Source organism: Agelaius tricolor, unplaced genomic scaffold (assembly GCF_023055355.1).
Source record: "Agelaius tricolor isolate 1412-34295 unplaced genomic scaffold, bAgeTri1.0.p SCAF_14, whole genome shotgun sequence".
Lineage (NCBI taxonomy): Eukaryota > Metazoa > Chordata > Aves > Passeriformes > Icteridae > Agelaius > Agelaius tricolor.
Genome location: NW_027269274.1, coordinates 17,941,289 through 17,964,123, shown reverse-complemented (window position 1 = coordinate 17,964,123; position 22,835 = coordinate 17,941,289). Strand labels below are relative to the sequence as shown.

Below are 22,835 nucleotides of genomic sequence, written 5' to 3'. Positions count from 1 at the left end.
TTCAAACAGCTATCAGGAGATTCTTTGGGCTGCTTTGAAGAACATAATGGTTATAATTACAAACTATACAATCCTGAGCTGCAGCACAGTAATTTTTAAATCAGAAAAAGTACATTTTTAAAAATCTGGGAACATCTGTATTCCTAAATCCCAACCTACAGCACATACCTCTCAGCTACTCATTTCAACCTACACACTGCTATTTTTAAGCTGAGAATACCTTGTGGCATTTAAATTCCCAAGGAAAATCTCCTCACACCCCCAGAGGTAATTTTTTTAGTCAGTCAAACTGGTTTTGTCATCAGAAAGACAACAGCTCCCGGATAAAAACTTTTTATTGAATCTCTTTCTCCAAAGACATTTTTTCCCTCGCTGCAGCTCCAGCACTGATGTTATTAAAGCAAATGGAGCAGCTCAAAGTTAAAGCTTTGTCATCAGCTCTGCTTCCCAACAGCACCACTGATGATTCTAACTTCACAAATGTTTTTAGCTGTGCAAGAAAAGGAACAATAACCCAAAAATTAGGTGATCAAACCCATAAATTCCCCTCCTTAACAAGGCTTTTCAGGCTGTAACAAAGACTGCAGCGTTTATTTCTGCAGATTCCTCCTTGTGCCAGGCCTTTTGCTCCACAAGGAGTCCCAGGAGTGATTGGCAGCACCATTGCTGCCCCAAATCCTCCCCTGCATGACGCTGCATCAGCAGATGTTGAATCACTTCCCACAAGGGCAGAGCAGCACAGGGCTGGCTCCGAGTCACAGCTCAGGCACAGGGGCAGAAATCACTGCAATTTCACCCATTTCTGCCTCTCCCTCGTTCCCTCCAAGGCTTCACTCAGCCTGACAAACATTTCCTGTGAGAGGAATAGTGGATTTGTCCTTCCAAACAAGCTGGGGGTCTGCTGGTAGATAAAACCAGAGAGAAAAGAAACAATGGGAAGGATTCCCTGGTTGATGAATGGAAAAAGATATTTGCTTTTACAAATAAACTGCAGGTTTGCTGATAAATGAAATTAGACATTGAAAGATGAAAGGAACAGTGGGGAAGAAAAACCCCTAAATTTCATAAGAATTAAAAATTAAAAGGAAGGGTTGTACATTAGAGGGAAAGGGAAGGTTGTACATTAGAGGGAAAGGGAAGGTTGTACATTAGAGGGAAATCTCTGGTATCAGGTGATTTGGGAAGTCTGAACCTCTCAAGTACCTCAGAAATGGGAAAAGAGAGAATGGAAATGCAGCCAGGAAATTGGGATAGAAAGGGAGGGTTATACATTAGAGGGAAATCTCTGGTATCAGGTGTTTTGGGAAGTCTGAACCTCTCAAGTACCTCAGAAATGGGGAAAGAGAGAAGGGAAATGCAGCCAGGAAATTGGGATAGAAAGGGAGGGTTATACATTAGAGGGAAAGGGAAGGTTGTACATTAGAGGAAAAGGGAGGGTTGTACATTAGAGGGAAATTTCTGGTACCAGGTGATTTGGGAAGTCTGAACCTCTCAAGTACCTCAGAAATGGGGAAACAGAGAAGGGAAATGCAGCCAGGAAATTGGGATAGAAAGGAGGCTGCGTCCTCCAAAAATGTGAGAGAGCCCAGGGGATGCCCCATGGCCTCTGCCTTTATTCAAATAAAGTAAAAGGACTCCTCTGTCTCCTCTTAGCACACAAACCTCTGGTGTTTGTGGGTTAATTTTCCTAAGACAAGTTACCTGCAGGATCAGTGTTCTCCAAACCCACACTCCTTCCATTTATGAGGGTGACAAAATTCCCCTACAAACATCAACATTCAGGGGGTTTAAACATTCACTAAAAGCCACTTTTAGACACATCTTTGAACCCAATATGAGAATTGCTGGCTTTGTGATCCACCAGTTTGTTATGTAAGGGCTCCAGGGGGGCAGGGAGGGGGAAGCAAAGAGCTGCTGTCCCTGTGGGGTTGTTATGTAACTGCCAGCTCCACAGCTTGCTATTAAATATTTACACTTTCTTGGCATCTATATGCAAGGAAACAAATCTGGGGGCCCTGAAAGCATAGATAGATAGAGATATACATGATATAGATATGAATACAGAATATATAGATATAGATGTAGATATAGATGATATAGATATAGATATAGATATAGATAATAAAGACATAGAAATATATACAGATATAGATATAGATGATATAGATGTAGATATAGATGATATAGATAATAAATATATCTAGAAATAGAAATATATATAGAAATAGAAATATATATAGAAATAGAAATATATATAGATAGAGATGATATAGATTTAGATATAGATGATATAGATGTAGATATAGATGATATAGATATACATAATAAAGACATAGAAATAGAAATATATACAGATATAGATATAGATGATATAGATATAGATTTAGATATAGATTATACAGATATAGATATTGATAATATAGATATAGATGTAGATTATATAGATATACATAGAAATAGAAATATATCTAGAAATAGAAATATATAGAGATATAGATGATATAGATATAGATTTAGATATAGATGATATAGATATAGATGTAGATATAGATGATATAGATATAGATATAAAGAATAAAGATGAAATAATGAAATAGAAATAGAAATTAGATAAATAAATATACACATACATATACATTTACATATAAATAGATAGATATAGATGATATAGCTATAGATATGGATAGATATAGATACACATCTATCTAGCTATAAATATATATAGATATAGATATATCTACATATATATATATATTCACACATTCTTCAGTCTGATCACAAACATTCATGAGCACAGGAATGTTCATTGAAACATTCCCTCCATTTCAGGAGAAAAATGGGGTGTGTCAAGCAGGATTCTTCTGCCTGGCATCTCCAAGGAAATTCATTTTAGAGAGATCAGGCAAAGGGATGGGTCCTCACTCCACCAAAAGACCAAGCAAATACTTCTACAGTGTTTATATTCAATTTTGTTTCCTTTTTTTTGCCAGAGAGAAAAGAGAGAAAGAAAAAAAAAAATTTAAAAAAAGGGAATTTTCATCATGAGTCCTGTTCTAAGGGATTGCTAGAGACAAAACTTGATGCTGGGTTGTTGTACCTTCACTTATATTGCTCCAAGCTAGAGACGTCAGGTAAATAAAACCTCATATTCCAAAGGTAAAACATGGGCTCCAAATGCAGGAATCAGACCTTGAAAAGTTGCTCTGTGTTTATTAACAAGGATTCAAGTGCAGTTATTCAGCACTTGACTTGCAAGGGCACGTCCTAGCCAAGTCCTACTTGCAGAATTAATATTTCTGGAGGATCTCTTCCTGGAAAATATGTGAGAAGACATTTTATGCTTTCCAAAGTTCTAAATCTCAGTCCCTCTTCCCCAGCAGAGAGCTGAGTCGTGCCTGGCACCCTGGCCATGTGTGATGAGCAATATCCAAAAGTTTTGTCAGAGATCTGCACAGCTCTCATGAAGGGAAGGCATCTGGGAGACCTCAGATTTTGCAGCCCAACAGAGATTTGCAAAAAGCAGATGTAGGTCCCTGTGCACTAGGAAATAATCCTTTAATCTGCAGGTCCCACATGACAAAAAGCTGCACATTTTGCACTCTACAAGTTCTCAATGTGTTGTTACTGACACCAGCTTGAGACTAAACTTCTGTCAGGAACTGGCTCCCAAAGCTGTCCTGGTGTGGGGAACCCCACAGAACACAGAGTTTGATGCAGTGGGGCAACACCAGATGGCAATAAAAAAAAAAAATCTAAAATAAATGAAAAAATGAAAAACAAATGAAAAATAAAAATAAATAAAACCCAATCTAAAATAAATGAAAATTAAAAAACTTCAACATTGCAATAAAAATATCAATTGACTCAAAAATCCCCAAGCAGTGCTGGATGAGTAGAACCTCCTTTGTTCTCTCATTCCAAAGGTGATGGGTTCAAAACAGAGAAAAGAGAGAGTCATAAAGACAGACAGACAGACTGCCTGGATACCCAGCCAGGAAAGCAGGAAATTAAGAATCAAGGATTTTATAATGGGAGGCTTCAGCAAAGAAAATTTCCACTAATAAATTTTCATTCAATCTCAGTCTAGAAGCAGCTCCTTGTAAGCATTTCAGAATATGGCAAAAATCAAGCTGTATTCTAAAATGACCAGTGGAATATATCTTCATCAAAACACCTAGAAAAGAGCAATTGCATTCACTTAAATTTCTGCAGCCCAGTAGGAATTTGCAGAAAAAGTGGTTTTACACAAGAATGTTTACCCCTGTAGTAATAACAACCATAAACAGCCTCACAGGCACTCCTAAACAAACAAAAATACTTTATATTCAAAAAAGACAAAATAATTAAATGAAAAAATCATTCCTCTTTAAAATTCTGCAAGTAATAATTATTTGAGGGATTAATTGAGAGGCTGTGAACCAAAATTACAGGACAATATACTCCACAGTGAAAGGAAGGCTGTACTGGGGTAATTGTTACAGTGACCTTCTCTCAAAAAGAAAGAGCTCTTAGTAGGACCTACAACTATTCCATAAAGAAATAGACTTAATATTATTTAACTCTCTCTGTAGAAACAATGAAATAGAGAATAAATCAAATATAAAAATAAATTTGTCATTAACAAGTGATTCTGACATTTCTCTTCATTTCAGTACAAATATTAATGTCCACAAGGAAAATTCTGGTGCAAGTTGAAGCTTTCTTTGTACTCATGCAGGATATATAAAAATAGAGCTACAAAATTCTCCACATTTAAGTCGCTGTTCCAAGAATGCAGAACAGGTGCACATGGTCTTAACCTTAAATAGTTTTGCTCAGTTTAGAAAAAAACTTTTTTTTTTTTTCCTCAGGATTTTTCATGGAAAAAAGCTGGACAGCCTCAGCTCAGTTCCAATGCAGAATAAAAATACATGGAGAAATCTGGTTCAGCAGCCAGCCTTGATACCCCCAGAAACTCTACCAGGAAAGTGTTTTAAATTCAGACTTCATCAAAAACCAATTTACAGCCATGAAGAACACACAGCACAAACAAGGGATCCCCTTCAGACTAAGTTGTTTAAATGTCATAACTATGAAAAAAAAAAATCAATGTAAAACACAAACTCTGTTTGAAAGATGTATGGACTAAATTGAATTAGCAACGTGGGGAACTGTGACCCCAGAGCTTTGGATGGAACACTACTAAATGTCATTGGTTAATTCAGAGTAAAAGAAGGAGGGAAATAAATCCTTTTTTTTTTTCATGATCACATGTTGCAAGACCACATTTAGAATAGGCTATTGTGCCAATGCAAACAAATCATTAGGAATAAAACCAATTAGAAATTAGAATTTCTGTTAGCTTGATATTAGCAGGGAAGTGGCTGTCCATATGTTGACATTTACTCACTTGGAAAAGTTTAATTAAGTTTGATTTAGAATTCTAACCTTGCTATTAGAAAAAATAAAAAATGGCAGAGGGAACGCTGCAGCTCCTGGGATAAAGTTGCCTTTTTGAACATGAATAGATGAAGGAAAAAATATATATAATGTCAGGAAAATCTGCTAAGTTTGGAGCTGCAGCTAAGCAGCCATGTCAGAGATAAAGGTGCAGCTGAGTTCTAAAAACAGGAAGAAAGCTCCCATTTCTCATGGAGCAATCCCTGGCTACTTCTGATGCCTTGGGATTTTAGCTTTTATATCTTTCATTTCTTTTATAAAGATTTAGTGTGTCCCTCCAAACTGCACACCCAGTGTCAGCTGCAGCTTCCCCATTTTGGGCACACACAACAATTCCTCTCCAGGCCTGGCAATCAAGGACACCTCACTGCCCCAGGGCCCAGAGATGGGAACAAAAGGGACTTGGGGGGAGCAAACTTGGGGTCAGTGACTTCATTACCTGCAGCTGGAATTGCCAGATGAACCCCCAATGTGCAGATGGACCAAACTGATAAAAGTATAAACACCTGTGAGCCAGGGTCCATTTTGGGTGTAGGCCCTGTGGGGATTTCATTTGCCCAAAATGTACCTGCAGGGCCATCAATAAACAGAACTGCTTTTTATTCCCTTAATTCTGTCTGGCCTCTGTTTTTAGGCAGCCCAAAAAGGCATCACTTGCAGCACTTGTGAAAAGCAGCTGGAGGCAGAGGAGGCTCTGAGCACTTCCTCAGCTCCTACTCAGATCACTGAGAGCCCCAGGAAACACAGAAACCCAGGCAAATAAAGAAATGTTTCCCAAAAAGCAGCTCTCATCGGGGCACTCAGCTTTAAATAGAGCCCTGCAGAAGGGTTCACATTGACAGAGAGCAGCAAAGAGCTGAGAAGTGCAGGAGCAGATGAGAGCAGTCTGTCCACAGAGCCTCTTCCCTTTCTGTCTGGAGCACGGGCATGAAAAGAGCAAATCACTGCAAAAAGGTTTTTGGGGTGGCATCTGCCTCAGTGATGGCTGCTTGTGCTGCTCCATCCCTCTCTGCCTGTGTTCTGATAGAAATGAAATGTGCTCGCTCCCAAAAATCTTCTCCTTTTTTTTTGATTTTTGATGCTCTAAAACAAGGCATTCTAACGGGGATGATTTAACGGAAATATTACCCAAAATCTGCAAAAACCAAATTGAAAAAAGGTTGGCTTTGCCTGGAAATCTCGACAGATGTTTCACTGGAGCTTCTAAAACCCCAAGAGGAGCAGGGGATGGAGTGGGGATGCCTGACCACACTCACACAAACATTTCTTTTAAAAGTTCCTGGGTGATTGCAGCTGCTTTGGTTGTGTTCTGTGCTAGCAGGAGCCTTTTCTAAGGTCTGAAACACTTCATACACCCAGATTATTTAGAGAGAAATTGCCAACTTTTTCCACCCTGCAGAGAGAGGTTACTGAGGAAAGGTGACTGATTTAACAGGTCCCTAGAGAGTAATTCAGAGTTTTCAGAGGTTCAGGGCTGGAAAGGCTCTGATAAAGGAAATTTGCAATTGAGGAGCTTAAACCAAAAAAAAAACCAAAAACCAAAAAACAACCCTGCAATCCAAGATTGCCCTTGGAGCCAGTCCTGGAGCACCTGGGCCTCTCCTGATGCTGTCCCTGCCTCGCTCAGGACAAGGAGAAAACGTGGCCAAAGGAGATGGGGAAGATTTGTGGAGCTGAACCACAAAACCCCCTCATAACCTGCACTGTTCATTGCTTTCATCTCCATTTCTCATCTCCATTCCTGCATGCTGGAAAGCTTTGAAGGGTGAGGAATGAGCTCAGTAAAAGATTCAAATTCTGTCATAATGTCTTACAGCAGCAGGCACCAAAAAGTTCTCCCAATATTAGCGTGGCCCTATAAAAGCAGTTTTACAGTGCAGATCTCTGTGCTAAGGAAACTTGTCCTGAACTGTGGGTCTCAGTTTACTTTCACCCCAAAGGATGGGATGAAATCCCCCCTGAATTCACATCCAAATCCACCTTCAGTGTGAACCCCGCTGGGGACAGACAGGAGATGGGATTTCTGAGACAAATTCTAAACTGAAATGTTCACCTGGATCTCTCCAAAGCTGCAGGAAATTAGGATACTCTCCATTTAGAATGTGCATTCTATATTTTCTGCATATTAATTATCCACACTGAACTGAAACAAGAGGAGGGAAAAGGCAGAGCTTGTGCAAAACAGAAATAAATCAAAATTACTCGTTTAAATGCTACTTTTCTAACAGGTGAGAGATGTGCGTGTGTTTATATATAACCATGAAAATATGCATATATGCAAAGTGCCTTCCTGTTCAAAAAGGTATTTCTGGTTTATTTCTGTGCTTAAGCATTTTTTTTCCAGGTAATAATTTTTCATTCTAATTCAAGCCCACCAACAGTGAGGAACTGTAAGCACAGGCAGACTTTGGGATGCAGCACAGTTTGTCTCAACTCCAACTGTAAAATAATCCTAGAACCAGATCCAGAAATACTTCATCTTTAAAAAGTCACATCATAAAGATTCTGCAAATTTCAATACTAATTGGTATCTTAAAGCTGCCAAATTAAAAATTATTTTTAAATCATGATGAGATAAGAAAACATTCCATATTCCTGTATTTTATATTATTTAGTTTTATTTCATAAGCTATTAACTTTTGGCAGTAAAGATGTTTTCAGAGCTTTTGGTTTCCCATTGATTTGAGGGAATTTTTTTTTTTTTTTTTTAAACAGGTAAATATTTTTAAGGTAATATTTTAGCTCCCTTTGTCAGCTTCACTGCAATATTTGCATTTTCTGTACTACTGCCATGCTGCTCAAATTTCAAATCCCCAAAGAAAAAGATGGGGAAGTCTGCACAAACAGCTATTCCCTGGTATTTATAATCAGGTTGTCTTCAAGCACACAAAATATGGCTGGGAATAAAACACCACAAATTGGTCTTTACATCCTCGTAAAACACCAAACTTAATGTTCTGCTTAAATTCTTACAAGATTTAACCAGGTAATTCTAACCCTGGTTACACACCAGGAATTAATGTCTGTGTGCAAGGGACACTCAGATTATCCAGGGAATTGAGAGAATTTCCATCAGTGGAATCTTTTAGAGATAATTCTGATAAATGTCTGTCAGGGAGGGTTGAAGTATTGACGGTGCTCTTGAGTGTGGGATGGACTAAATCCCCTCCAGACTCTCCTCAGGTGGGTTTGCTCATCACCTCCTGCCTCCCTGGCTTTAGGCTGGCGTTGCCAGGCTGGGATTAGGCAGGCCAGGCTGGAGTGCTCTCTGATTTGCCCAGCCAGGATTCCTCCTGCCATCATTCTCAGCTCAGGGAACCTTGGGGAGCTCTGGCCAAGCCCAGCCTGGCTGCCCTGCCCTGCAGGACTGTCCTGCCCTCCTGGGCTCAGGACCATGGCCAGGTGAGCCCTGCACCCCCTTGCCCATCACCCCTGGTGTCAGCACCCCCAAACAGCCCCCCAGGGGCTGGGGGCTCCCCAGAGCCACAGGTCCAGCCAGAACAGCACCTTCACCAGCACCACCCATGGGAGGAGCCATGGTGGCTGCTGTGGCCCTGGGGCTCTCTCCAAGAGCATCACCCCAAAGCCCAGGAAAGGCTCTGAGGGCTCAGTCTGGGCCCTGCCTGGCCCCTCTCCCCAGCCCACGACCCCACAGCACAAAGGACTCTCACCCATTCATCCATGGAGGAGCCCCTGACCTCAATCTGTCCTGTTCTTTTGAGAATAACACCAAAGCAAAGAGGTTTCAGGAATTGAGCAGAGTCTCCAGGGAATGGCCACCCAAAGGGGCACAATCTCCTCCCCACGAGCTCAGCCTTGTACAAGTGCTGCTGACAACGAGGGTTGGGACACACAGCACACACACTCCAACCTGTCCTGCTCCCTGCTCATGGCTGCTTACACCTGGCATTGAAGCAATATTTAGAGCAGGAATTGAAAAAGCAAATTCTTACAAGCACTAAATTTCCTAAGCCAAACAGACTGGGGTAATGTCTCTAGAAGCCATATGCTGCTTCACCTCATCCCTGCTTTGGGAGGAAGGAGGTTAAATGGGGGTTTTGGCAGAACAAGCTGTTTTTACAAGGGCAAATACTTCTGTTTCTCCTATTTTCCAGGCTGCCAATTGCTTCGTCCCCTTCCTGCTCACAGACTGCTTAGACTGGTTTAAATAATCCTGGGGGAATCTCACAGTTTAATTTTTATGGTGAATGAGAGAAGAATTTTGAGTGTGTGCAGCAACACTCCTTAAAAGCTGTTTTGCTAACTCTGACAAACAATCTCCGCTTTTGAGATTAATCTATTTTATATGAAAAAAAATGCTATTTTCTAATAGCTCAGCTTCTCTTGAGAATGCTCCTCCCTGGGCAGCACAATAAAACTGGATCAGTGTGATCTGTTTAGCAGCAAAGATGATGAAGGATTCCTATTAGGACACAGCTTTTAAGGCTCTGTGGCCCTTATACCCCCTGATATCCATGACTTCCCATTGATTGCTCAGTGCCTGGAGAACATTATGTAACACTCTCTGTGCACACTTACAGGATGAGACAAACACAGCAGAAGCTGGAAGATGTCCACCACTTGTTGTTTTCAGCATCTGCAGCAAAGTTTTGTGAATATTTTCAGTTCTTGTAGGGGTTTTGTACCGACACAGGCCATGAAATGGGGTGTCATTTAGGCTTCAAAGCACTGCAAAGTGTTAAAACAAATTAATTTTGGCTCACTTTCTCCTGAAAAGGTTTCATATTTTCTCCAATGCATTTTGTTTAATGGGGAGAACTTGAAGAGATGACAGATTCACAGTGTCCCAAAAAATGTTACTGGGAGACATTGGTTAAAGTGCACACACACAAATTGTGGAGTCAGTTTTTTGTCTTGATCTTGGCTTTATAACTGGGAGAGCTGGCAAAAGATTTACAGTTGTTTATTTCTGTGTGCTGCTATGCAGGAGGGTTGCAAAATACCTTTAACATTGGCCTCACAAAATAGATTTCTGTGCTGCCTACCTTTGTGCATTTTTAATGCAATCTACATTATCACATGTAAAATGCTCTTAAAAAAAATTAAGATGTAAAGCTGCCACAAAAGACTAGAGAATTAACTTTGGTTCAGCTGACTCATATCTGACATTTCTTAGTTTTTCACTCATTAATCAAATTGATTAACTGCATATTAATGAACCTCAGGGTGGCAGATTTTTAGAGACAGGGAGATGCATGCAACATTTCCTGTAGAAAATGCCCTGCAATCTTGAATGGGCCCTGCAAGACCCTCAGGATGGAAAGTTCTGGCAAAGGATTTAAGAAATGAATGTGCTTCATTTCACATTCAATAGCCCTCCTGAATTGGTATACTAAGGGAAATGGAGGCTGGGCTGAAAAGGTGAAGACAAGGTAAAAAAATTGATAAATGCTGCATTCAAACACTGAGTTTCTATCCAATTGTGCCTCACTAGGAAGCAAATGAACCGAATTCCTCAGAGGATGGCACCAGACCTTCATGTGGCTATTTATCTCAGGTTACTTTTAATTCAGTTTAATTAAATTTGCTTTGAGTTCCTCGGCAATCAGTGCTTTCCCTTTTTCAAACCAACTGTTTATTCCCCAAGGCCATTTAACCCAGGGGCCACAGGAGGATTCCTTGCTCCAGCCAACTCCTGAGCCGCGCTCATTTCTACGCCCAAAACAGCGCAAACGCTCGGCAGCGACAGCGCCGAACCCAACGAGCCCGAGGTGGCCGCCCTTGGCAGGAGCTGAAGGCTCTCCCCAGAGGCTTTCACAGCTCCCAGAGCCATTTCCCAGAGCAGATGAGGTGGCAGAGCCCCTGCAGGGCCAAGGCTGCCATGCCCGGTGGATCCAAGGGCGGCCTCCTGCCCGCCCACACCTGCGCACGGCTTCCAGCCAAGCGCGGCTCCATTTCCAGGTTTCCCCACCAGGCATCTGCTGTGTTTGTACAATCTAAGAACAAGATGATTTCATCACAGAGATGGAAGGTTTCTAGAATCCCCAGGAAAAAAAAAAAAAATATATATATATATATATAAATATCCACTAGACCCATTTCTTGAGACACGGCGCTTCTTGGAAAGAGGGTAGAAGGAGTTTTGTGATCTGGGGCAGTGAGTGTGAGAAAGAAAAATGCTGCTGGGAGAGTGGGAAGGAAATTGTTGAGAGTTGGATATGGAAGGAGTGAGAAATTCCAAATATCACCTACCTGAAATTACTCAAATGAGAGCAGTTCTGTCACAACTATTGGCAAAGAAAGTGAAGGGATGAAAATCACAGTTTAAAAACTGGGGAAAATAGAGAAGAATTTTATCCACTCTCTGGTCAAGCAGTCCTGACACATATGGCAACATAGAAAGGGGCTTCTCCTGCCTGTTTCACCTCCCCTGAAACCCTGAAATTCTCTTTAGCAGCCTGAAGCAGGAAAACCACAAAGTAACCCAAAGAAAGGTGAGAGCTGGAACCACAAAATGACACAGCACAAAACCAACATTTTGAAGTGTTTTGAGGGAGCAATGGCTCAATTTCATGCTCTTCCAATGGGTTTTAATTTTTTTTAGGAATACCAGACTGAGTTCTGTGGGACTGGGACAGACATCCCATCTTTAGAATGTTGTACCTGAGCCTAGCACACACACTATGGCAGCTGTTCTGCTCTAGCAGAAATCCAAGGCAGGGAATTTACATGGAGGAGAATTAGACTGTCCAAATTTATGGGAATATTTTTTTAAGGTACATCAGCACAAACTGCACAGAAATTCAAACTAGCTGGTGTTACATTCAACATTTGCACTCCTAACTAAGAGAAAGGAACTTGCTGCCAACTGCTCTGTGTTTTTTCATATCTAGATATTCTTTTTTATAGGTTTTCTTTCTAATATCAATAAAATGTTTTACTTTTTTTCACTTTCTCCCAGAGATACCCAAAGCTACAGCTGGTCAAATCTTCCTCACTGTGATTTATTTCCAGAGCTGCTAAAGAGATGAAATGCCAAAAGACTCATCTTGGGCTGTGCTCCACAGGCAGGAGCCTGGGAGAAGATGGGAACAGCACAGCACCTCCAACCCCAGGCCAGAGACCTGGGCAAGGAGAGGGGGAAGTTCTTTGTTTGGCTTTGGGTTTTTCCTCCCCTCTGACTGATTTTCACAGAGTTCTTTAATCTGAACACCCCTTGGCTGCCTTGGCTTCTGCAGGGAGAGCCTTGCCTGGTGACTCAGGCACTGCTGCCAGCTGGGCTCCTGCCTCTCCCTGGCTCTTTGGGCCCTGCTGTCCATCCCGTCCGAGCAGGGATTTGACATTCCCACAACAGTTGTGCCACGAGTCTGAGCAAGTGCTGCCTCCATGGGAGGCTCAGCACAGCATCAGGGTAAGGCAGCACCCTCAGCTTCCCTCCAGTTTCTGGATGCCCTTTCTGGCTCAAATCTCCAGCTTGAGTCCCCACTGAGCAATGTGGCACATTATAAAAAGGATAAGAAAACCCCTGAGTGGTGAACCCCATGAAATAAAGTCTCTTTTGTTTATAAAATATGAAATCAAGTCTCTTTTAGGTCGTGAAAGGCCAGCAGGACCCCCAGCTCCAGCCCTGGGCAGCAGCAGCAGCATAAAACCACCAACATCTCAAAGGAAGTGGCTTGGGAAGCCCAAATTTCAGGGGAGCATGTCCTGTTTCTGTGTTTTTCCAACTTGTTGTATGAGTAAGGGGAAGGGTAACCCAGCCAAAACCCAGCTGAGCAGCACTGAGCAATGTAACTGATCATTTCACTTTGTTTTCAATCCAGACCTTTGCCTTGGGAATTGTAACAGAAGCTGCCTGAACCAAAAAGACTTTTCCTTTTTATTCCACCTTTAAGCTGCTAAAAGCTGTACACTGGAAAATAGATATCCTGCCTGGGGCTTCCTGGTAAACACTGGGATGTTAAAACATCTTACCTCAGGCTGCTTTCTCCCCCCCTTTGCAAGCCACAGAAGGAAAGAGAATTCAAGGAAGAAGAGTTAAAAGGTTTGTTACACTCCTGTAAACAGCAGATGATTGGCAGGGCTTGACATCAGCACTTTTTGCAATAAGATCCACATGTGATGCAGGGGCTGGAGATAGAAACAAGGAGGAGGGCTGGAGAGGGCTCAGGAGTTGCCCCTGAAGGTGTTTGCAGAAGGCTCTGGGAATGTTTGGACCAGTTCACATGGGTAGGGATGGGGAAGGCACCAAAGCAGCAGAATCCTGCTGGGGGGCTGGGAAAAGCAGCCCCAGCAAGGGACAGAGCTGCAAATGCCACCAGGGCATTTCTGCCAGGAGGAGCTGCTCCAGCCGAGCTCTGAGGGAAAACACCAAAGCAAACCAGCCAAACAAACCAAAAAAAAACCACCCTAAAACCCCACAAACAAACAAAACAACAAAAACCCACCAAAAATAACAAACGACCAGGTAGAAGCTGACATTCTTGCATTGCTACAGGCACAACAAGACAGAGATTTGGGAATGGCCAAGAGAAGCCATTTCCTATTCCCTTGCTGGATTTCTGAGTCCAAGCACTCTTTCCTAAAGGATGCCCTGTTTCCTCAAGCAATGTGATGGTTGGAGTCCATTGCTTGCACTCTATCTACTCATACACTGTCTTTAAAAACAAGACTGGGCATTTCTTTCCAAACTGTTCATAAAAATCATTTCACCATATACTGATCTACAAACATCTCCATTTTAGTCCTGGACTGCCTCTAATCTACCTTACAGAAAAAATAATGTGAATTAAATTATTTCACACTTCCATCAAATCCTCTGAGCTACCGCAGACCCCCTGCTCTGCATGGCCAGGGAACACTGAAATCCACAAACCCCAGGCACAGAAGGGATTTTCCTGAGGAACAAAATATTTTTTACCCTGCCCCTGTGTGATCCTCACTGCAGTGGAGGCTACACCTGCACCGGGAATTTTCTCTCAAGATGCATTTCCTAAAACCCAGCCTCAGTTTTGCACTTTTTTGAAAGGGCAGCAAACTGATTTCGTGTGGCTCAGTAATGAGAGCAGTAATTGCCCACGGGGCTGACAATAATTGATGCAGAAGTTCTCAACTGCTTCTAATGGCCTGTCAGATGGTGAAAGGGAATGCAAAGCACATCATCCAAACCATTCCTGAGAGCAACATTCTTGAAACCTGCACTCCTGCTAAGGAATATGAAAAGAAAGAACTGGGGTGGCTTCTGGAGAAGCAATAAAACTGCACTTTTATCCAGAGATTCCTCTAGATCAGATTCCCTGATTGCACCAGACATGGAAATTATGTTCTCCAAGACTCACCAGAGCTGAAATGAAGATGTGAACACTCACATCCTTACATGAGGCTCCTGAGCACTCCAATGTTTGTTGGAGCTGTGGATTTTATCCTGCTTTTCTCCTTCAAAAGCCTCAGGAGAAATATATGTTGCACTTCAACTGCAGAAAGCAGTTAAATGTTAATTCTGTTACGAGTGGGTTTCAAGAGTCAAGAGAAGAAAGAGTTATACTAATTTTTAAATTAGATGAGTTCAACTTATTATACTAACCAGCAATGCCACTGGTAGATATAAATTCAGGATGGGTGAGAGGCAGATATAGATATATTAAATAAAGGGAGATAAATGCTCCGTTTACAAGTGGTGTTTCCCTGATATTGTGTTCTAAAGTCTCTTGTTTCCATATTATCCTTTAATCCTCCAAAGCAAGACTGCCACTTCTGGGGGGTGACAACTTTTCAAGTTACTCCAAGCAAGAAGTTGATGAGCTCAGAATATTGGCAGTGGCGGTTAAATAAATTAAATAAATCAGTGTGGAAAGAAAACTCCTCTTAGCTCATTTTCAAAATGAAAATGCATTTCATTTGGAAAAACAAAAGAAAAAATTAGAATTTTAAAGAGGAGGCAAGATCAAGAACAGAGAACAACATGTGCCAGCTCTCCTTTCTAACACCTGGCTGTACTTTCAGAAGTAAATATATTATTTTCAAGGGAAAAAAAACCCAACATAAAAGTTGCCAATAAATGCATATTTCAATGAAATTTTCATTCTGGGGAGAATGAGGAAAGGAAAATACCGAAGTCAAACCCATTAAAATCAATTACAAGTGGGATTACTCCCCACTTCACCAAGGCAAAATCAAATTTAATATGTCCATTTTCCAGAGTTTGGGACTCTTCAAAAAGTCATCTACCAATCAATTAAAGGTGCCTTCAGCAGCAATTTATGATATAATAATTTTCAAATTAAAGGGAATTATTTATACAACTGCCCAAAGAAAGACTTCTCAAAAAAATGTGGAAGACCTTTACCATGTGTTCCACAAATTGGATTACAAGATATTCCCTAATTTGATTTTTCTTCTTGTATAAAACCTTTCAGGAAAACAATTCTTAAAGCAGGGAAAGCAGTGACTATTGCATAGAATGCTGTGCTGTGGGAAAACACAAACACATTTTCCCAGACTGTGCTGCTGAGCTTTCCAGACTCCCTCACAATCTCAGCTGCCTCCTGTCTTCCCATGGGAAAAGAAACATTTTAAATGCAGGATCAAAATAAGAAGAATAACAATTTGAAAAAGAAAGGAACAAGCCTCCCCTGCCTGATGACACAGCTCCCCTAAAACCTGGAGAAATCGTGCTTTCAAAATTCCTTTCCCCCAAAATAAAATAAAGTAAAACAGGGCAATCTGCACATTTAGTCTAAGCTAAATCCTAATTTTTTAAAGAATCTCTCATGGTTTATAATGTCCCCAAGGTATCCCACCAGTTAGATGAGGTAATTCCAATAAATAACATTTTCTTCAGTTAAAAAAAAAAAAAGAAAAAAAGCAATGACTCCTTTATCTTTTCATGCCTAAATCGAGCACCTGCTGAATCAATAGCCAAGCATTCAAAATGCAGCAAGGGAGCAGTGAAAGGCTCCCAGTGATTTCTAAAGGATGAAAGCAGCCCAGGCAGGAGGCAGGAGCTGTGCATGGCTACGTGCTGCTTGTGCTGCTGAATGGCAAGGCAAGGAGGAAGGGGCTGCAAGGAAAGCAGCCAAAGGAAACTGCAGCAAATGTAAAAAGCATTTCAGGGCTATATTTAGAGGAAGACATTCTTCCTACATTTGCCAAGCTGCTCACGTCATTTCACACAGCATGTTTGATCCAGCTTTAGAAGTCTGGGAGGGAGCAGGAGAGAGGGGGGGAGGAAAAAAAATCTGGATCAGCTGCCAGAAATGGAAATCTTGCATTTATGGAGAGGAACAAATATTTTAAGCATGTGAATTCAAGAGTGCTTTCCAAAGAGGGTGTGGGGGAAATGGGAAAAAAGGAAGGGGGGCAGGCAGGGTGGTGAAACTTCCTGCAGCCAGAAAGGCTCTGCAGAATATGGGGAATATTATCAGGAACAGGACTTTGCTCCAATATTCCCTTTGGAGCCAGGCTCATGAGCCTGAGCTGCACCACTAAAAATACTAAAATGTGTGAATCTCACTGAGTTCAAGCCTTCATCTGGTGTAAACTGGAGATCTGTGCTCCTGCAATGGGATCCAGCAGTTACATAAGCAATTACATATTTCTCATCCAGAATACGTGATAAACAACCACAAAGGATGAATCAAACACCCTCCAAATGCAGGCTCAAAGGTGCAAACTGTATCAAAACCACTCCAGTTTCACAAGAAAGTTATGATTTTCCTTTAACTCACGTCATGAAGTTCAGGATTTGCATAAAGAAACGTCAAGATGAAAAGAAAAATATGTCAGGAGCAGATGTAATGGGATCAGGAACAAACCACGTGGAAATTTCCTGTTAGTGACCTTCTGGAGGCTGGTGATGGAATTGATTTGAGATTTAGGACATGCTTTGCTTAAACTGAGATGACTTCTGTGAAAAGTTTTTACCTTCATTCCCTTCTCCAGGTGGCTGATAAAAGGAAAGCCCCAAAGATATGATGGCTGCAATTTCCAAGATGATAAGAGTCACGTCCTGCAACGCTTCCCAAACTAGCTGTATGAATGTTTTTGGCTTCTTTGGAGGTATAAAATTTTTTCCAAAAATAAGCTTTCTTTTTTCTAGGTCTGCAGCAGTTCCAGCTAATCCTGTAAAGAAAAGAAAATAAAATAAAATCAGGTCAAATTGCCATGAAATAGAAAATGCATCCCAATAAATTACTTCTCCAAGAAAAATTCCAAGCTGTGGCACCTATGGCATATAGACAAATGTAAATATTACAGTCAAATTGTCCTTTCATGAGAGGGTTTGTCCTGATATTCTGAACAGGATTCTCATGAGCTCCATTTAGTACCAATTCCTGCCAGGTTTAATCATTAAAAAGCCTTTAAATTCAGAGGTTTGTTTTAATAAGACCTATGTATATACATATGTACAAGCAATGACTTCTGGAAATAGATCCTAAAGCACAAAGAAATTATTTTTGGGATGAAGCTGGAAGAGCTGATGGAAGCTTTTGGTAATACCTGTAGCAGATCACAGAAATCTTTGTTCTGAATGCAAAGGATAAATCAATAAAGCCTCTGTTGTGCTACTTCAAAGCTGGCTGCAAATGGACTTCAGCACATCCCTGGAATGAGCTGCATCACATTTTTGTCACAGGAAAAAGGGAAAGTGACAGGTTAAATATGCAGAGAAGGGCAAAAGGAAACAACATGGCTCCATGTATTTTGCACGATGCTTAAATTTAAGAGCATTTCATTTTCAGGATGCAGGATAACAATGGGTGGTTGGGCTGAACAATCCACTTTGTAATTATATTAAAGGATGCATGTCTGGTGCTTTTCTAGAAAAGCAAAACAAAACAAAACCAAAAAAACCCCAAAAACAAATAAAAAACCCCAAAACTTGCAAGCATCAAGGTAAAATAACTGAGCCCAAATATCCCTCTGAGCAGCATAAAAAGCTGCAAGAAGTGTTCCATGTTTCTGCCAAACAATTCCTGATATCCTTGGTTAGATTGGAAAAGACCTTTGGGATCATCAAAGTCCAGCTGCTCCCCCAGCACCCCCAATCCCACATCCACTCACCCCTTAAATCCCCCCAGGATTGGAACAGCCTGTTCCAATGCTGGCCACCCCTTCCTATGGAGAAATGTTTCCTAATATTCAATTTACACCTCTCTTGGTGCACCTGGAGGCTGTTTCCTGTTGTCTTACTTAAAGAAGAGACCAACCCAGCTGGAACATTTACAGAACTTTAGGTTTTGAACATGATCAGCAACATATTTATGGTTATTTAGGATTATTTATGGCTATTGATGGCTCGCCATCCTTACATGACACCAGGAAAACACTGAAGATGAGGAAGAGAAGGTGCCTGTGAGGGAGGCAACCACCAACCCCACGCCATGAGGATTCCTGAGCTCAGGAGGTTCAGGGCAAATCCCTGCCTCCCCCAAAGCCTGTGGGATACCTCAGGGATGGGAAACCCTGTAAATATCCTCTCCAAGCAGTGAGGGAATGCCAAGAGTCCCCACTCTGTGCCTGGTGCACCTGGAGGCTGTTTCCTCTTGTCTCAGGGAAGAGACCAACCCAGCTGGAACATTTACAGAACTTTAGGTTTTGAACATGATCAGCAACATATTTATGGTTATTTAGGATTATTTATGGCTATTCATCCTTACATGACACCAGGAAAACACTGAAGATGAGGAACAGAAGGTGCCTGTGAGGGAGGCAACCACCAACCCCACACCATGAGGATTCCTGAGCTCAGGAGGTTCAGGGCAAATCCCTGCTTCCCCCAAAGCCTGTGGGATAGCTCAGGAATGGGAAGCCCTGTAAATATCCTCTCCAAGCAGTGAGGGAATGCCAAGAGTCCCCAGTCTGTGCCTGGCTCCCCCATTCCCTCCTGGGTGTCTCCTCCGTTTCCTGGGGACGAAAGCAATGCTGCCCTGGCTGGACCAGCCCTGCCTCACTGCAGGCACATCCTGACTCACCTTTCCCTTCAGGTGTCTCCTTACAGCTGCTGGGAGGCTTCTGGCTCTTGGTTAATTCATCAAAGTTTCATTTCCCCCTCAGCTGCTGAGAAACACGAGCCCCTCCCGTGGATCAGGGTTATCATTACCTCACCCCGTTTAATTTGCAGGGCCTCGTGCTCCCTGACAGGGGACAGGTTCCAGCCACCAGCATCCAAACTCCTCTCAGAGCTCCCAGGAAGCTCCCAAGGCTGGGAAAATCTTTTCCCCTGTGCCCCAGGAGTTGCTGCCTTTTTGTGAGCCCACAGAAGTGTGGGCATGGTGAGGGATGAGGCACTCACAGGGACCACCCCAGCACACACCAAACCAGGGCACTCTGAGCAGCACCAGAGGGCTGCCAAAAGGAAGGATTTACTCTAAAAGTCAGAGAATCATGGGATCACTAAGGTTGGAAAAGACCTCCAAGATCATTGAGCCAAACTTTGAAGCCAACACTGCCAAATCCACCACGTCCCCAGGCCCCACATCTGCATGTTCCTAAATGCTTCCAGGGATGGTGACTCCACCACCCCCTTGGGCAGCCTCTTCCAGTGCTTGACAGCCCTTCCATGGAGAAATTTTTCCTAATATTCAATCTAAACCTCCCCTGGAACACCTCGAGGCCATTTCCTCTGGTGGCCCTTGTTCCCTGGGAGCAGAGCCTGACACCCTCTGGCTGTCCCCTCCTGGCAGGAGCTGTGCAGAGCCAGAAATCCCCCCTGAGCCTCCTTTTCTCCAGCCTGAGCCCCTTCCCAGCTCCTCCTCATGGGGCTTGTACCAAAGGCACCCACAATTTCCATCACACCCCCAAAACTCCACCTACTCAACCTCACACGTGAAGGGGAAATTCCATGGGCACCACTGGCAGGGATTCTAAATGCTTGTTCCTAAATGCTCCCAGGGATGGTGACTGACTCCACCACTCCCCTGGGCAGCCTCTTCCAGTGCTTGACAGCCCTTCCATGGAGAAATTTTTCTTAATATTCAATCTAAACCTCCCCTGGAATCCTTTGAGGCCATTTCCTCTGGTGGCCCTTGTTCCTTGGGAGCAGAGCCCGACACCCTCTGGCTGTCCCCTCCTGGCAGGAGCTGTCCAAAGCCAGAAATCCCCCCTGAGCCTCCTTTTCTCCAGCCTGAGCCCCTTCCCAGCTCCTCCTCATGGGGCTTGTACCAAAGGCACCCACAATTTGCATCACACCCCCAAAACTCAACCATGTGAAGGGGGAATTCCATGGGCACCACTGGCAGGGATTTGGGGCAGGAATTTTGATCCGATGCAGCTTCAGGCAGCAACACAAAACTCTGGAAGGAAAAAATCAAAGAATGGAAGGAGCAGACCTGTGAACAATGCCTTTTTCCACCACAGAACACTGGTGCTCACTGGTGGGCAGCTCCAGCATGGCAGGGATGGCTGGCACAGCACAGGGAAAAGCTGCAGGGATTTAAATAATCCCAGTCACAGTTAGCAGGACCTGCTGGATTCCTGAGTTTGAAATGATGCCCAGGAGGGCACACAAAGGACAGCTCCTGTCCTGGGTCTCTGATTTATTTAAAATACACCTGAGGAGCCTCCAAAGCCTAGGAGAGACTGCAACCCAAGAGCTGCTTTTCCTCTAAGATAAAATTTGTCCATTTAGACACCATAAAGCTGAGGAACAGACTGTCTAAATCATCCATGGCCATCCTTATTTCCCTGACTATAGTCCACATAATGCTGGAATTCAGATATCAGTCCTTCAGACTCTCCCATTTCTGTTAATATTATTTTCTTTAAGTACCACAAACAAGGGTAAATTATACAGATGATTTTATTCTTTTCTCTAAGTCTTGGTGAAATTACTCACCCACTCAGTCTCGTCTAAAAACCAGAGTATATTCATCTTTAATAATGAAATTTATTTCCTTGTAAATCATTTAGAAATCCTGGAAAATGACGTCCAGTGTTCAGTTCAAACCAAAAGGTTTCCCTCCTCTTGTGACCCTGCCATCACTCAGAATCCTGGCCAGCAAAATTTTGGGGCTGTTGTTTTCTTTTTAAATCCCACTGAATGCCAGAAATGAACACTCTTCTTATGAGGGAGAGAAAGAAGGGGAAGGAGGAGAGGAGAAGGAGAAGGAGAAGAGAAGGAGAAGGAGAAGGAGAAGGAGAAGGAGAAGGAGAAGGAGAAGGAGAAGGAGAAGGAGAAGGAGAAGGAGAAGGAGAAGGAGAAGGAGAAGGAGAAGGAGAAGGAGAAGGAGAAGGAGAAGGAGAAGGAGAAGGAGAAGGAGAAGGAGAAGGAGAAGGAGAAGGAGAAGGAGAAGGAGAAGGAGAAGGAGAAGGAGAAGGAGAAGGAGAAGGAGAGAAACAAAGAGAGAAAGAGAGAAAGAAAGAGAAAGAGAGAAAGAGAAAGGAGACAATTGGGAAAGTGATGAAATTGGATTTTAAGAGTTGTGTAGAGAAAAGGGCCAGTCAAAGTGCATGGAAATGATAAAGATGTGGGGAAAGGGGCAAGGCAAGAGGTTTGCTCTGCAGAACTCCCATAAATCCTCAGAATGCATAGGAAGGTACAAGAGGGGTCCTCTTTATCTATTCCAAGTCAGCTGCTCTGCTCAGAAAGGTCATTTTGGTTATTCCTAGGGGGGTTCTGGCCTTGGCCAGGCTGGAGGTGGCTCCTGGTGCCCAGATGGCCCAGCCAGGGCAGCACCTGAGCCTGGGGATGCCCCTCCTGCTGCCCCAGGCACGCTGGGTTTCTATCATGTTAAACACACCCACTCCATCTCCTGAATATCATTGTTTTATTTCTCCCTGGAGGCCTGGGACAACAATGAAAGAGCACTGCAGATGAAGGCAATTTAAAACATCATTTCTGTCTGAGGATAGGAAACATCCAAGGACGTAGGGAGGAACCAATGGGGACTAAAAAACATGAATGGAAAGAGGAGCTCAGCAGGAGTTCAGATTTCACAGATTCCCAGCACAAGCAGCAGCCTCCCATCTTGTGTTCAGCGTGGCAATAAAAGGCACAGACTGCCTGGGTTTAGGTTCATGTCTCCACACAAGCATGATTATTTTATTTTATTTAAGTGCTTTTCTAGGTCAAAGCTGTGCAGTACAACTTTGCTTGACCTGGGTGTTTAGAACAGATGTGCAGATTCAGGTTAAATTTACATACAAACATTGCACACAGGTTCAGGAGATGCTGTGAAAATTTACTGATGTTTCCAGCACTTTAGTAATTTCTTAAGGTTTCATTTTCCAAAAGTTTTCACTAAAATTTGTGGGAGAATGAAAATGATTGCATAGAAAACTTTTCCTACAATCTCGTGCAGTATATTAAATTCATTTATGATTTAATCTGGCATTGCTGCCTTTTTGGAGGGAGAAAAAGAACGCAGAACTGGAGAAATGCCACTTAATGAATTTTCTCTGTTCCTTATCTACATCTGCCAGTTCCTGCACGTTGA

At 42.5% G+C, this 22,835-nt stretch overlaps 1 protein-coding gene across 16 annotated transcripts in view; it reads right to left on the bottom strand.

Moving 5' to 3' along the window:
* ATP2B2 (ATPase plasma membrane Ca2+ transporting 2) overlaps positions 1-22,835 on the bottom strand; it is a 414,874-nt gene that overhangs the window by 104,888 nt on the left and 287,151 nt on the right. For all 16 annotated transcript variants that reach the window (XM_071440030.1, XM_071440026.1, XM_071440025.1 and 13 more), the window contains one exon: positions 17,323-17,520. In XM_071440030.1, the coding sequence (XP_071296131.1) occupies positions 17,323-17,520 (198 nt within the window). The remainder of the gene's footprint in view (positions 1-17,322; positions 17,521-22,835) is intronic.